The sequence below is a fragment of the Hoplias malabaricus genome, chromosome 4, assembly GCF_029633855.1.
Source record: "Hoplias malabaricus isolate fHopMal1 chromosome 4, fHopMal1.hap1, whole genome shotgun sequence".
In the NCBI taxonomy this organism is placed as follows: domain Eukaryota; kingdom Metazoa; phylum Chordata; class Actinopteri; order Characiformes; family Erythrinidae; genus Hoplias; species Hoplias malabaricus.
Window position 1 is genome coordinate 49414694 of NC_089803.1, and position 17747 is coordinate 49432440.

At 36.5% G+C, this 17747-nt stretch overlaps 1 protein-coding gene across 2 annotated transcripts in view; it reads right to left on the reverse strand.

Moving 5' to 3' along the window:
- Positions 1-745: 745 nt before the first annotated feature.
- Positions 746-17747, reverse strand: part of tmem181 (transmembrane protein 181) — a 63586-nt gene continuing 46584 nt past the window's right edge. For both annotated transcript variants that reach the window (XM_066667577.1, XM_066667576.1), the window contains exons 9-17: positions 15052-15182; positions 13915-14006; positions 11672-11729; positions 11146-11248; positions 8202-8253; positions 4839-4921; positions 3621-3710; positions 1617-1683; positions 746-1409 (exon numbers count right to left, since the gene is read on the reverse strand). In XM_066667577.1, coding sequence (XP_066523674.1) covers positions 1325-1409; positions 1617-1683; positions 3621-3710; positions 4839-4921; positions 8202-8253; positions 11146-11248; positions 11672-11729; positions 13915-14006; positions 15052-15182 — 761 coding nt within the window. In that variant the 3' untranslated portion in view covers positions 746-1324. The remainder of the gene's footprint in view (positions 1410-1616; positions 1684-3620; positions 3711-4838; positions 4922-8201; positions 8254-11145; positions 11249-11671; positions 11730-13914; positions 14007-15051; positions 15183-17747) is intronic.

The window sequence follows — 17747 nt, forward strand, 5'->3', positions numbered from 1 at the left end:
CTTGAAAGTTGTGGAACAAGCTTCAGGCCCTAGTCTGTGGGAGAATGCTACCAGCTCCATCAGCACAATCACCTACTAAGGCTGTCTCTCTGAGCAAAGCCCAGGGGAAGAAAAGGAACGGTGGATGACTGCTGCTCCATTGCAATGAGGCCCATGTCTATGAGAAGCTCCAGAAAGCCTCTGAAGTCCTCTGCCCTGTTTTGGTGTAAGTTACAGTGTTATCATTGAGAAATTCCGTCATGTATTAATCTCGCTTTAGTACATTATACATACATATATTTAGTACATTATAAGAATGTATAATCAATATTCAATATTTGATATTTGATTTAATATACCAGTTGTGTTGATAAAACCAATCCTTGGTTATTTTTGTGTGCACCTTTCTTGTATGGAATTCTTACTTTCTGGTCAGATTAAATTTCAGAGCAAAGAACCCTTCAGTGGATCAATAAGCATAAGTTATTAATATAGCTATTATTAATTATAGCTAATATCGGCCAACATAATGGCCTCCTTGTCCAAGCTGAAATTGGACAGGTTAAGACACTACATGGGGTTATGAAGTTCAGGATCTTTTAAAATAACCCACAGAGCCCCATAGAGGTCTTCTATCACACCTTATCTGAAACATCATTTACTTCACGAGATTAACCTCAAACCCAACATAAAAAGAAACTACAGTTAAAGCATTTATAATAAATCTTGTGTAGAAACACACACGTACACTGCAAACTAACTGGAATTTCTTGTTTTATTTATCTTTTTTCTTAACAAAGCTTGTTTGAGGTAATTGCAAATTATCAAAATTATACCACATTATGTGGCTAGTCAACAAGTGGAAAAAAAATTATATATATATATAATTTACAAATGAGGATTTGAGGCTTTTAGTAAAGACATGAAACTTAAAAGAAAACATCTAAAATAATGCATTTGGCAAAGTATACACTGAAATATGTGTATACCACATATACCTGTTTAGTCCAACAAACCAAAGCCAATGCTCAAACTGTATGCATGTAAAACGAAAACACTGCAGTGGATGGAAATACAAATGACAAAATTACAATTTCCAAATATATTTCAAAGCTGATCTGAATTATCATTGGGTACTCGGTTTCAAAAACATGTTTCTTTCGACAATTGCTTTAATTATCAAACTCACACCCTCCTGTGTCAGTTGAAAAAAGAAATTACACACACAGGTTTTTGGCAAATACACACACACACACACAAAGATCAATGCATTTTTTCACTACATCTACACATCCATTTCATGCATTCTTACATACATATTTCTTAATAAAGCTGGTGAGTCTTGTCAGTCACTGTCAGTGTCATCTTGGTACTTGGAGGTGGTTTTAATAGCACGGCCATTTTGAAGAGGCATCACTTCATAATCGCTTCTTCATTTAAGAATGAAAAAAAAAATACATTTTAAATAGGTTCTAAATATAAGATAATATTCATTTATCACCTATAAAATTAATTCACTTATTTAAAAAATAGTAAATGAAATAATGCATAATAAAGACATAATCCCAGTGTCTAATTAAATATCTGTCAATCAATTTAATTAATGAATGCAACATTTTCAAAATTAAAAACTATACCCATAAATCACTTCATCATCTGATTCATTCAGCATTGAAAACGCAGGATTATCTTTCATCTGGGAATCTAAGGTAAAAGATACAAAGATAGTGGTTATAGAAATAACACTAAACAAATTGTGTGTATTAAGTTTTTCCCACCAATATAAATGAATAAAAAAGGATAATCACAAAGCAGCTTTTACAAGCATAAATTGACTTATTCAGAACAAGTCTAGTCAGAATTTCTGTCATTCATCCAACCTATTATTAGTTGTTAGGCATTCTTTAAAAAATAAATAAATAAAAATCTCAGATTGGCAAATGTGACTGTATTTGCCTGGTCATGAAAACTACATTTTCAAATGAAAAGGATTAAACACAGAGAAGACAAGACAAAGTAATTTATATAGGGGAAACAAACAAAAAAAAAGATCAAGAGAATATAGTCAGAATAAGACAACACGATGGAGCCTCATGGGCATGCCAGAGTTCACTCCCTCTGGATTGACCATTTTTGTGATAATTAATTGTATCATGTGAAACCACATGTCCTCTTCTAAATAAAAGGGTTCTTGCACAATTCAGCTTTTAAATACTAATCACAATCTGGTCGTAATATGCCAGAGGACTGATTTATTCCTGAAATCTATACCATAGTATGACTTCAGCAATACACTGCATTCCTCAATTACACTGTGGTTGTGTCTGACTTATTATATGTGCAGTGAAATATTCTGGATTTATTCTCTGAATTATTCAGACATTATTTTCAGAATTATATTAAATTATATTTTAAATATTTTAAAAACTCAACAAAACAAATTTCCGACATTGGTGTGGAGTCTATTACATCAATGTTCCTAATATATTTTATGTTGGTTATGTTCATACAAAATGTAATGAATTTCTATGAAACTGTGTGTTAAACTAAAAAAATTTGTCTAGTGCAGCATCAACTGCCATTAATTCCTCATTGGGGATATCCACGATTCCTTTTTGGGATCCTTTGTCATGATATGTGCCTGATGTTTATTCCTACTGAATTTCAAGGATCCAATGAACTTTAATTAGTTGAACAGAGTTCATTTAAGAAAATAATAAGTCATATGAAAAATTTAAAAATTTCCAGTATGGCTAACTTCCTGTTAGGCATGGTTAATACTACCCAATGGGTAATAACTCTGTCACTGAAAGGACATTGTTTCCACCAAACACTAAAAGAGTTTGAAAGAGTTCGTAAAAAATGTGTGAAAAATTCACAAATCACAAAGAGAAGGCTTCCCACTGGATGGAGTCTCTCACACTAGTATTGAAAATGTGTGCAACAACACCAGTTATGTTTATACCAAATTTCATATTTTTCTAAGCAACAATGTTCTGACCATGTTAAAGTCTCCCACTTATTCTAGTGTTTTGAGTAATAATAGTAATAATAATAACAGTAACAATAATAATAATAATAAATACAACAAAAACCATAGGGCTTTGCACCTCTGGTCTGGTCTCCTGTGCTCAGGTCCAATAGTAAACAGGCTCTAAAGAAGACTTTTAATCTAAAGTATATGTTGTGCAGCAGCCGTCAGCAAAAGAGGCCTAGTAGAATTGGGTCCATAAGTACACATCACAGTGCAAGGCTGAATTTATCAATTAACATTGCAGAGACTATTTTTGTTAGTTAGCTAGATTGTTAGATTAAATTAAGGCAACCTGAAATCTAGATGACCTGACAGGCTGTGCTGTTATGTTTTAAAAAGTACAGTAATCGAAGAGACTTGAATGGCAAAAACATTTTTTATGGTAAAAATGAGGGCAGCCATTGACCAATGTTTAGAGAAGTGGGCTTGGGACTGGAAGATTGCACATTCAATCCCCATGACTGACAGAAATAGTGGGTGTGGGGGTAGTGAAGGAATAGCGCTGAACTTCTCCCTCCACAGCTGAGCTGATGTGTGTATACTCCACTAGAAAATCAAACCACATTCTCAAACTCTGCTCCACAATGTTCAAGCTCGATATACATACCATACAAGGTGTTTCTAGAGGGTGAGTAGATGAATGCTAATGTGTAGAGATAAAAGTTCAGTAGGCCGTAGAAGGATAAAAATTCTGCTGGTGAATATGGAAGTTAAGGAATTAAAATGTATACAAACACACACACACACAGGTGCTGGTCATTAAATTAGAATAACATGAAAAAGTTGATTTATTTCAATTCCATTTAAAAAGTGAAACGTGTATATTATACTCATTCATTACACACAGACTGATATATGTCAAGTGTTTATTTCTTTAATTTGATGATTATAACTGACAACTATTGAAAACCCCAAATTTAATATCTCAGAAAATTAGAATATTACTTAATACCAATACAAAAAAGGATTTTTAGAAGTGATGGCCAACTGAAAAGTATAAACATGAAAAGTTTGAGCATGTACAGCACTCAATACTTAGATGGGGCTCCTTTTGCCTGAATTACTGCAGCAGTGTGGCGTGGCATCAGTCTATACGATCAGGCTGTGGCATTGCTCAGTGTTATGAGAGCCCAGGTTGCTCTGATGGTGGCCTTCAGCTTTTCTGCATTGTTGGGTCTGGCGTATTGCATCTTCGTCTTCACGATACCTCATTGATTTTTTACGGGGTTAAGGTCAGGCGAGTTTGCTGGCCAATTAAGAACAGGGATACCATGTGTTTTGAGTTAATTTTCTGAGATACTGAATTTGCTGAAAAGGAAATCTGAAGGTTTTCTGAAGTACATCTGAGCCCATGTGACTACATTTATCATAACAACATGACATAACAGTTTTCTCTTGTAAAAACCATCTGTGGGCTCAAAGGTAACAAAATTCACAGTGGTTTTTGGCCTTGCCCTACAAGGCCTGAGATTTTTCCAGGTGTCTTGAACTTTTGCACAATATTATATACTGGTACAAGACTGGTAAAAGACAAAGTAAATGTTTTTTTCATGGTCTTTCCATGAAACATATAACATTTTATAAATGTTAATTTGAAAATAAATAACTTTAATTTTCTATTTATTTTTTCACTCTTTATTGCTTCTGCCCCAACTTTTTTTTTAACATACTGCAGGCATAAAATTCTATATTTGTTTATATTTACAAAATACTTACGTTACAATCAGTTGGGTCAATTAAACAACTGGTATTTTGTCAATTAAACAAATGTATTAGAGAATTGAAAAATCTTTTTTTCTAAATGCATCATTCAGGAAAAGGATATAATTCTGATAGTGGTTAGACAATTCTGGAACAAAGTTGTCTTGTAGAGCTTTTGGTCCAAACCGCAGGTAAAGGATGACCAAACTTAAACAAGCAGTCATTTAAAAAAAAAAAAAAAAAAAAAAAAAAGCAGGGAGAGAGCAAGAGAGTTAAAATATGAACCCAATTTTCAGAAAAGTTGTGTCACTTTGTAAATTGTAAATAAAAACAAAATGCAATGGTGTGCAAATCATTTAGACCTTATATTTAATAGCAATTATAATTATACACAAGATATTAAATATTCTATGCCAGTCTGTTCGAGATTCACATTGTGCTGTGGACGGTTATTATCCGATCAGGCACTAGGAACCCCTATCAACTAAGGTTATTCATTGGGCACAATCCACAAGTAACAAAACACCCACTACATCTCTAACTCTTCACAGGAATCATCATGTAGCAACCAACAACAGCCAACAACACCTACTGAAGGCTCAACAGTTTGTCTTGAAGTTTGTCTTGCCAGATCCACCTCCCTCCACGCTAGACTTACAGCCCTTTCATACTCCTGTATGTAGATCCACACTGGCCTCCCTGATGACTAAGGCTGTAACAATCAATGCATGCTCAGTGCCACCAGTTCATGTGAACTTTACTCATAATATTAACTGTGCACACTAACAACAGTAAATCCACACTGGCCTCCCTGGTGACTAAACGTCTCAATAGTGGTGCTGAGGGGCACTGAGCACACATTGACCATGTTAGCTTTATGTGATAAACCAACAATGAACAGAATATCACGACAACACCCCTTTCACTTGCCCAGTCCTCCATGTACCTAAAAACACACCTCAGCCATTTCACCTTTACAGTACATTTTCCCATCTAGTCTGTGCTCTCCTCCTCCACAACCCTAGCCCTTTCAGCTAGTTTGGATAACTCCTTCACATTTTTGGCCCCAAAGCAAAACTTCACAAGCAGGGCACACTTCTCTACAAACTGTACTTCAGTATTTTCCTTTCAAAAGCTTCATCTACTGCTCATTAAATGTAATTAAGTCTATTAAATAAACTATCCATTTATTTTCACACTGTCTGGCCTCAGCATAGTTAATGGAATGTCCACCGGAAATTTCCATTCTTTTCCACCCCATCTACCAATATTTATAGCCTGCGCAGACTCTCCAATATGTTCCCGTCATGCACATAGCTAACCACTTTATTACTATCACATACACAATTTACAACTTACCCACTGTCCAAGGTTTTTCTGAGTTGGAAGGACATCATAAGTTGCTCCCAACAAAAATTTAAAACGACTAGCCTCCATTGCCCCCTTGCAAAATTATTTTCAGCTTCTCTAGATCTTCCCAATGAAGCCACTGGCATTGTTTGGCTTGTAACCCTGCTGTTGTGCACAGTGCATCCTCTTCCTGCTCTCAGATACAACCAGTTATTACCAGCCATTCACCTTCTCCCTGGTGACGTGGCCTTTTCCTTTTTAAACTCTTTCCTAACCCAAGGTCTACACTTCTGCATTGCACTTGTCAATGAACAACGAACTCTTGGTTACTTGCACCATCACTAACATTCCATTTCCTTCCTGCTTTTGTGACTGATGCTACGGCTTGTATCACCACATCCAGTACATTTACATTCCTCATCTAAACTTGCCAGTGGTAGCTCTAGAACACCTCTCCCATACCATGCCACACCACTTAAACCCTGCACCCCTAGCAAATTCCTTGTTTCATCATTCCTTACAAAAATAATCTCTCTATGCTATTAATAGCTTTCTCTTATTCGCTCTTTGCCCCACAACCTGGTGCTGTGCATCATGTACCTAAACCCTTCACTTGTCTTTCCAGTATACAACATATCAGATTTTCCCAATCAAATGTTTTTTTCTGTTTTCCTTTAACAGTTGACACACCTCTAGACTTTAAGTTAACTTTCAGCCTAGTCCACCTAACATTTAACTTCTCCAGCAACTGCAGGGTGCATAAAACCGTGTTCCTCAGTGTCATTCTGTCATCCATGTATGCATTAATTGAATGGAGCACCCTGGAGGGGGTGCCAGTCCTACAAAGGGTACCATACAATAGATTTTTCTTTTTTTTTTAGAGCTAAACATTGGAAATTAACAACATATTCTGTAAATATAATACTATTTGCAAACAATTACAACACAAAACATGACTTTCTAGCACACAAAGAAATTGCAAAGAAATACAGCATTGTTTTATGTGTCCTGATTACATGTTTGATGTATCCTGATAAAACACACATCCAGCTCTGTAATTTGTGAATCATGTGTCTTTTGACACAGATTTACCAAGCACAAACTTGCATGAGTAGATCTACAAACAAATGAGAGCCTGTAGACTTGCACATTGTATAGCCCCTGAACAGTAGGTGGCGCTGTGGGTTCACTTTACAAGATGTGACTGCATGGTGTATGCAGAATTTTGACTCTGGAGAGATTCCTGTCTCCTCCGCCATGGAGCAGAATGAACATAACAGAGTAGGTCTGGAATTCCTGTAGTTTATGGTTAAAAAGAAGTGCTGAACTTGATTTTTTTCTTCACAGTAAAGGTGTTTCTGGCATTAAATTCCTAATGGGCATATATGTTTCAAGAATCATTAAACTTTGAGTTTCAACATTTAAAAAAGATAGGCTTTAAATTATTTGCACATTGTTGCATTCTGTTTTAATTAACATTTTGCGCAGCATTCTAACCTTTTTGAAAACTGGATTTGTTAGTACCACTTGATTAAAACTATTCAAATTATTTAATTACATACCTAAAATATGAAAAAAATAAAGAATATTACATTACTTCATCAGAGTAATTGTGACAGCTTCTCCAAAAATTCATTATCTGAGTAACAAGAAACTACAAAATGCTTAGAACTTTCTTCAGATAATATGCTGCAAGTCACAGCTAGAGACAATATTACTAATACTAACATTAACCGTGTTAACAAATATCAATTATAGGGATTACAGCTTTAACATTTTTGGATTTTAGTCTATAAAATCAAACTCTGTATTGAAAGCATTGAGATAGTTCAATTCTACAGTCAGCATAGCATTTTATGACTTACAAAACAATAATAATAAAAAAACTGATTTGATTATATTCTTATATTCTCAGGTGTGAAAAATTGAGGACATCATTTTTAAGCTCTTTCTTCATAGAATATCATCCTGCTAGCTAGTGTGACAGTGTAAAAGTACCACTAACATGAATAATTGAGAACATTTGAGAACAATTACTGGCAAAAAACAAACAAACAAACAATCACCAGACCTTTCAGAGACAAAGAGAATTCGGGGCTGTTTTAGAGATGTTTATCTGTAAAAAAACTTGAATTACCTAATCACCAATACAAGAAATGTCAGAGTTGTCAGAAACTTCAGTCGCAAATCTGGAGAAAGAATAAAATATTTCTTTGACTGCTTTGAGAAATTAACCACATAGTGCAGAAAGTGAAAATTAGCAATTTATAGTATAGTCTGATTTTACTTGGGTAAATATATTTCTGTCAAATTACATGGTTTGTTGATGAAAAACAAATTTAGATATTCATTTTGGTTTGATGGGGATTTTTTTTGCAAACTCTACTTCATAGGTTACATTCATTCACTGTAGTATATTAAATACAATAAAACAATCTATAAAATGTGCACAGACATGTTATCTTTCAGTTTATTTCCACTTGGTGGAATAATTAAAACAAAAATCCCCATAGAAGGTTGTAATCTGTGTCACACATTCTGGCAGCAGGAAATTTGTCACGTTCATGCACCATGAGTTGCCTTGATGATGTTGTTAAACTTCGATTTGAGAAAAATAAATGGTTGTCTTATTCTTTGTGAATTTATATTGATTTCAAAGAAAAAAAAAAAAAAAGAAATATTGAATATTGAAGAAAAATAGTCGATGCCCTCTTAACCGTCATTATTTCTCATCTCGTCATTTCTGTTGCCTTTTTTCACCGCAACCAATACAAAGATACTGGTCAGTGGGAGGGCTCTGAAATTACAGTTAAAAATACTTTTAAAGATTTCATAGCAATATCTGCCACAATGCCAGGAGATTGTGAATAATAATAAAAGAAGGTATGGCATTCCAACGTGTGGGGGCAGCAACGCTGATGTAACGCCCTCGTCTTGTCATGTTTGTTTTCTCTGCACATGGCTTTGTTTTGTTGTTGTTCCTGTCTCTGCCCTAGCCCCACCTTAGTCCTGCCTCTGTCTCATTATTGTCTTCAGATGTTCCTCGTTTGCCTTCCTATATAGTCCCTTTGTTTCAGTGCTCCCTTGTCTGGTGTTGTGTGTGCAGATGTGTGTTACTCCCTTTTGTGTGTCTCACATGTCTACCCCAGTTCATGGCTGTCTACTTTCTGTCTCTGGATAATTCGTAGTTTAGTCTTCTCTGTTTCTGTGTATCTACCCGTGTTTATTTTGAGTCTATCTATGTTTAATAAAACTTCCTTGCGTTTACGTCCGTCTCCTCGTCCTCCCTGCACGGCCATGACAGCTGAAAAACTTGCCACCCATTGAGCATTACATCAGAAGAGCAGAGAACAGCTGGGTTAGGAGGATGAAGTAACTTTTTAACAGCTGAAAAAAATTGCTTAGGATCATGACCAGATCCATACTTAGAGTAGTAATTAGAGTGAGAATATTTTAACTCAGATTTTGGTGTGTTAATGTGATCAGAGAATGCGAGTGAATGTACATGTAAACCAGGTTTTTTTATAGAGGTGCTTAAGACATCTGCCAAAGTTTTTCATAGTATGAAGCTCAGGAGTAAACCAGGGAGAGGAGTGAGTTGAAGGCACAGTTTTGGTTTTTAAAGGAGCTGCAGCATCAAAGAGAGCAGCGATAGACTCATGATATAGCATCATCAGGAGAAGAAAGATTACAGATCGTAGAGAGAGAAGAGAATCTGTGTAGAGCAGAGAAAGGCAAAGGATCAAGAGCAGAGATGTTACGGAACAAAGGTCAGCTGTAATAGATTTGTGATCAGAAATACCAATGCACAGACCTGAGACCCTATTCACAGTACAACCAGTGGAACAATTCCGGTCAAGAATATGGCCATGCTTATGAGTTGGGAATGTTTAGGTGGCCGATAACCAACAGAAATATGGATCAGACACCTGAAGGGCCATAACTTCAAAAGAGGACACCTCCTGTAATGTACAAAGGCTGATTTTTACACCTTCCTGAAAGATAACTGCTGATATTGATGCTGGGTGAGGAAGAGGATTGCAGCAAACAAGCAGCATGTAGGACTCTGCACAAAAAAACCAACATCAACTCCTCAATATAATTTCTTCCTTCGCCTACGAACATTGGTGCAAACAGAGGGGATGCTGGCTTACGATGTCTTCAGCAACACTGGTTTTGGTCTAGCAGCACAAAGGACATAACGGGGCCAACGAGCAAGACAGATGGAGCAGCAGAATTTGTATGTCACTGAGTCCAGCCGGTAGTGGGAACAGAAAAAGCGAAGTTCCTCAGGAGTGTATGTAATCCTGGGCCCAGAGCTTGCGCCATAAAAGCCAAAAATGCAGATGACAAGAAATATCTAGCAGAACACATCGTAAACAGGTACAAATCCAGCCACTGCTGCAAGTGCTCAATTATGTTAGCCAGACACCACAATCCAACACCAATCAGCAACTTGGAACCCAGCAGATCAAGAGACATCCTAGCGTGTAACCAAGTGCATGCTAATACACCGGCATACAAGGTTTTTAGGATAGAAACAGAGTTGACATATCATTTTAGATGGATATCTCTTCACTCTCTTAAAGGGAAAAAACATTTTTCCCCCATAATCATGCAGCATTGTGGCAGACGTTGCTGTGCAAGGTAATCCCTTTTTGTCATATCAAATTATTTCAGAGTATGGTTCCAGAGCTGTCCTACTGACTAGCAGCTCTGAGACAATGAATGGACAGAAGAGAACATACTTTGAGTTATCATAAGAGCAGCCCAAGAAAACATAAAAGAAATGCCCTTTCTTGTTTTATTTTATTCCATTTTATTTTTTGCTTTCAAATAAAAAATTGGATAATGGGACTTTTCCCAATTTAAGAATAAAAAAAAAATTAAACTGACCACCAAAAACACAGCTTACCAGACTATTTATTTTTCCAATGTGCCTACATATTAAACATCTGTAACAGTAAGCAACACATTTTGGCAACAGGATTCTGAATGCATGATGACCTATTTTTTCTGTGGTATTTGGACATTTGAGAGTAAAACGGCAATAGATGCAGATGGGAATTAAATTGTATTACCTGAATAGGGCAAGTTCTTCAGCTCTGACCATGCTCTCACAAGCAGAAATACAAGATAGAGAACATATAGAATCACCACCAACAAGAAGAATATTTTCATTCCCTGCATGTAAAAAAAATCTGTTAGTTCCAAAAGTACTGAATAAAATAATTTATTTTGTCTTTCTAGTTTGATATTAAAAGCACACAGTCAAATTACAAATCAAGTGTTTTGTCAAAGCACTACGGGTCACCTCTAATCCTCCATCAGTGGTCATTTGTGGTCATCATTTTGGTTAATGAACTACTCAGAGCCCACTAGTAACACTGTGGGGGACTGCAATGTCAGATTCATCTGGCACATCAGATACCAGCACAACATCCACTACCTCATGACAACCACCCTAGTGTCACTGAACTGGATAAGCAGTTACAGACAATGGACGAATGAATTTATCTAAATCTATGTGTACATATGTATGGGTGTTTCTTCCCACAAGCAATATTTTTTAGCTGAGGTATAAAATGCTTGGTGCAGTTTTCTTGCCTGAAAATGCTGCATATCCATATTATACTGATATGTGGGATCCTGAAGTTCATTTACCCTAAGCATGGTAAAAAATGAAATAATTATTACATACAAACAAATAAATAAATAAATAAACATTTTCAGTATTATCCCACATCCATAGAATAATTTGGGATATAAAGATCCCAATTATTTTCAAGTGTAAAACACTGGGCATACAAAAGAAATATATAAAATAACATATCACTTGATATCACTTTTCATATTTTTACAAAGCCTTCTATAAATACTATCAATTTTGGGGTACATGATAAAACTGGGCATTTAGAAACATGGTCTATTGATTAGCCTTTTAATTATTCATTCAAAATATAAACATTTTAATCAATATTTAAATATAATGACTACTTCAAGGTAAATAAATTTTTATTCTCATACCTTTTTCTCAAATATTCTATATTTACATTCCTGTAAATGTCCACCCAAAAAGCCTGCCTCTGCTAATCTTTCACTGGACCCCCATTTGCTTTGGTAATGGCACACATTTGTTGTGGCATTGTATACACAATGGTATACAACATCAAAATATTTACTTCCATCCAGAATTGCATTTATTTTTAGCCTAGATCTTGATTTTTGATGTATGAAGATTTCTCCCATACATCCCAAAGACGTGATTAAGGTCAGGAACTTGTGGTGGTCAATTTCTGTCTTTAAATGAATCCTACTGCTAATGAGTCTGTGCTATCAGATGTGATGTTATCCGCTGATTGAATGACTAGGTCATTATGTATATTAAAAGTACATAGTTGATTTAGTAATTGCAACATAATTCTGGAAAGATCTGACCAAACCCAACTTATACATCTGCGTCAAGCTGTAGATATGGAAGGCCACTGGACTCTAAACATGTTAACACATACACATTAACATTTTACACATTAACACGTAAAATTTAGTCATGATAATGTGACCAAAAAGAACAGGTTTACAGTTTTTTTTAAGGCTCTGCCAATGGGAGGCCTCAAATCCAGGCATACATACACATTCATAATAGGACTTACATCGCACATTACATGCGGACAAACAAACATAACCTATGTGAATGTAGGAGAATAACTATATTGACACATGTACACATTTTTTACTTCCAAGCTCCACTGGAATTTACACATACATTCATACAAAACTGAAACTATTTATGTGGGGGGGGGGAGAGAGAGAAAAAGTGATGGTGTTTAAGTCATTGTTAAACATATTTGTTCCTAATTGCTTCTCTGCACAAAAAAAATAAATTATAAAACAACTTCCTAAAGAAAAAGCCTAATAATTCATGAACATTGTGATTCCCAACAACGAAAAAACCCAAATCCACAAATTAAAAAAAAAAAAAATTTAACACGTTTAAAACTCATTAACATGCACATATCACAAAATTATACTCTATGTGTTAACACGGAGAATCCAACATGATTTGAGACCAAAGGCTTTCAATAGATATGTGCATGTTAATGCATTTTGAATGTGTTAATATGTATATATTTTCCATGTTAACACATTCAGTTTGTGTATTGGGTTTTTTTCTCTGTTCGTGAATCATTATGCTTTACTGCCACCTATTGGTGCAAAGCTGTGTGGGTTCTGACCCTTTGAAGAAAGTGAAAAGAGGCAAACAAAGCATGCAGAGCAACAGATGGAATACAGTTTGTAATTGTGAAACCACATGTGCTTCTGTATGTTCAGTGTAGCAACGAGTGTAGCAACAAAAATGTGTCATAATATGGCTGATTGGTGTATATACAGTGAAAAACATGTCCCTTTCCCCACTTTTTAAAAAATTATTATTAATGTGTTGTAAGCATTCTGTACTTCTGTTTATATATTAAGAAAAAAAAAGCTTTTCCCAAAATGGGGAGTGTGTAAATGTGAAAAAAATGTGAAAAATGAGATTTAGGTAAGGAACAGTAAAAAAAAAAAAATGGGGTGAGACAAAAAATTATATGTACTTCATTAAGTTTTGTATGAAGGTTTTAAATGAAAGTGTGCCAACTAATGTGGCACACTGGTTTGAAGAAAATATAAGAACAAAAAACTTGAAGTATAAACTTAGGTGTTTTCTTTCAATCATGATACTTCAAATAAATGTTATCCGTTAATATTTAACTAAAAGATAAAGTCTAAGATAAACAGCCCATTTTGTTTTTATTTAACATGGGTGTCAATACATTCAGAAAGCACTCTATTTATATAATCACTCTTACAGTTGCCATATGCCCAGGGTGATAGCAGAGGTCCACAGCAGCCCCACAATCACAAGTTTAGGCAAGTAGAATTTCAAAAACGTCCTCTCTCCCTATGGGTAAAACAGAAACTTTACATATCAAACAATGTACAATTTTGCACAAATGCTGAACAAAAAATGTTAAGTGTTTTTTTTCTGGCAGTGTTGCTCGAATCCAGACCTTGGAGCCATGACCCAGGTTGGGGTTTTACAATGGCTGGCTATTATGATACTATGGGTGCTTCCTGTGACCCAGAAACTGATTTTGTGATGCCATCTTGCTATGCTTTTTCTCTCCATGCCTCCTGCTCTTGCCCTTTTCCTGGTTGCTTCTGCATTCTTCTGGGGTAAAAGAGGAGCAGGAGGAAAGGAGCAAGAGTACCCAGCCAGTCAAGTACATTAGCAGTTGCAGCTGAAATTTCATAACAGCTGACCATTTTAAACTTCTGGTCTGGAACCTGGATACAAGGTCCAAATTCAAAACCTCTGCTCCGTAAAGTGCATATAATTATTATTATAACTTTATTCTCAGTTCTGACACACCTGTTATAACATATGTTAAGTCAGGGGTTCCCAAACCCTTAGCCAGAAATTGACCATTGGCTGGGCTTTGGCAAAACTGGGTGTGCTTTATGCAGTTTACAAATACGTGGAAATGTGCATTTGTCCAGTCTGCATTGGACAGATCCACTCTGCAATCTACTCAGTGCTAGAAGTGCTCAAACATATCTCATGTTTCACCCTCTGTGTTAGGGCATCACTGCAAAATGATGTAAAGTATGCATGGCTGAAATTTTAAAAGCTACATCTTTTTTGCTTTATTCCAATGGATATATTGGCAATCTCTGTTTAGTTTCATGGCGTACAGAAAGTTATAGCATTAGGCTACTGGGATAGCTTTCTGTACACTGTGACACAGAACACAGTGTCAATATATGCTTCCAGTGGCATAAAGCGCAAAAAAACTGTAGCTTTTAACATGTCAGGCATGTGTACTTTACATCATTACTCATGCAAAACCCAATGAAAACATATATCAGGGTAATGATAGTGACGTGCCCATCATGATAGCATTGACATGATTCCATCAATAAAAAGAAAAATAAAATATACACACCTGTATGATGATGCCATGGTATACACAGAGCCAAAACAGCAGAAGGGCACACAAAAATAGGGCCTGGAAAAAAGCGTCCAGTGTTCCAGGAAACCAGCTATTTGTCAGAAATGACAATGGGAAGAATGGATCTAAAGCAGGTATAAAAAAAAAAAATAAGTGATTGACATTTATTATGTTTTCATAATTGACTGAATTAATGAAGGTTACATTCACAGAAAAAGAACACTATAAAACTGGTCTAATTAGGATTTTAATAGTCAGTTGCATTATACTTTAAATATGACATTTGGATTTTTTGATGTTTTGAAAACGCACTAGGAATTAAACCAAAAGTGCACTGCAGGCTCTGTATAGGTGTCTAGCAAATAAATATTCCACAGTAAACATCACGATTTCAGACATGATTTTGTTTGTTTGCTCTAGCTGATTTCCTTTTCATTTAAGAAGTTTGTTCCTCATTCACCTTTGTGCCTTTCTCAGTGTCAGAACGTGACTGCAAGACCATCTAAGCTACAAACCGGATTCCAAAAAAGTTGGGACACTAAACAAATTGTGAATAAAAACTGAATGCAATGATGTGGAGATGGCAAATGTCAATATTTTATTCGTAATAGAACATAGATGACAGATCAAAAGTTTATTCTGAGTAAATGTAACATTTTAAAGGAAAAATATGTTGATTCAAAATTTCACAGTGTCAACAAATCCCAAAAATGTTGGGACAAGTAGCAATAAGTGGCTGGAAAAAGGAAGTTGAGCATATAACGAACAGCTGGAAGACCAATTAACACTAATTAGGTCAATTGACAACATGATTGGGTATAAAAAGAGCTTCTCAGAATGTCATTGTCTCTCTGAAGCCAAGATGGTAAGAGGATCACCAATTTCAGAATTGTTGCGCAGAAAGATACTGCAGCAATACCAGAATGATGTCACCCAGCGTAAAATAGCAAAGACTTTTAAGTTATCATCATCAACCGTGCATAACATCATCAAAAGATTCAGAGAATCAGGAACAATTGCTGTGCGTAAGGGTCAAGGCCGTAAAACTCTACTGGATTCTCGTGATCTCCGGGCCCTTAAATGTCACTGCACCTCAAACAGGAATGCCACTGTCAAGGAAATAACAGAATGGGCTCAGGAATACTTCCAGAAAGCATTGTCAGTGAACACAATCCACCGTGCCATCTGCCGTTGCCAGCTGAAACTCTATAGTGCAAAGAGGAAGCCATTTCTAAGCAAGCTCCACTAGCTCAGACATTTGCACTGGGCCAGGGGTCTTTTAAGATGGAGTGTGGCAAAATGGAAGACTGTTCTGTGGTCAGATGAGTCACGATTTGAAGTTCTTTATGGAACACTGGGACGCCATGTCATCCGGACTAGATAGGACAAGGATAACCCAAGTTGTTATCAACGCTCCGTTCAGAAGCCTGCATCACTGATGGTATGGGGTTGCATGAGTGCTTGTGGCATGGGCAGATTGCATGTCTGGAAAGGCACCATTAATGCAGAGAACTATGTTCAGGGTCTAGAACAACATATGCTCCCATCTAGACGTCATCTCTTTCAGGGAAGACCCTGAATTTTTCAACAAGATAATGCCAGACCACATTCTGCAGCAATCACAACATCCTGGCTACGTAGGAGAAGGATCCAGGCACTGAAATGGCAGCCTGCAGTCCAGATCTTTCACCTATAGAGAACATTTGGCGCATCATAAAGAGGAAGGTGCGACAAAGTGGGCCCAAGACGATTGAGCAGTTAGAGGCCTGTATTAGACATGCATGGGAGAGCATTCGTATTTCTAAAATTGAGAAACTGGTCTCCTTTGTCCCCAGACGTCTGTTGAGTGTTGTAAGAAGAAGGGGGGATGCCACACAGTGGTAAAAAATGGCCTCGTCCCAACTTTTTGGGGATTTGTTGACGCCATGAAATTTTGAAACAACATATATTTTTTCCTTACAATGATATATTCTCTCAGTTTAAACTTTTGATCTGTGATTTGTGTTCTATTCTGAATATAATATTAGATTTTGGCACCTCCACATCATTGCATTCAGTTTTTATTCACAATTTGTTTAGTGTCCCAACTTTTTTGGAATCCGATTTGTATAAAGACCCCTAAGCATAGTCAATTAACATGGCAAATTCATCCCTAACCTTACCACTGTTGGTCAACCTTTCAACGAACTGCTCAAGACTAAAAATGTATGGACCTGGGGCCACTCCCAACAGACAAACCTTTGAGAACATTAAAAGAAGGCTAACAGCAGCACCAGTTCTCAGCTTTTTTGACATTGCAACACCAACTACGGTGTCTGCCGACGCCAGCAGTCTGGAAGCTGCGTTACTCCAACTCCACGGAGAACAGTGGAAACCATTCGCCTACAGTTCCAGTCGTCTCACTGAGGCCGAGACAAGATACACCCAGATAGAGAAAGTGTTTCTGGTGAGTGTATGGGCTTGTGAGAAGTTTAATAACTACATGTGTGGATTAGATAAGTTCAGACTGGAGACTGTTCACAGACTGCTAGTGTCGTTAACAGCCGGAGCTTAGACAATGTTCCCTTGAGGTGCCAGCATCTCCTAGTACGGCCCAGAGGCTAAGCGCCAGGTAAAACCCTCGTCGTAGCTGATGCCTTGTCATGTAGTCCACAGACTCATACTAAAGAACAGACTGACACACATAGCAA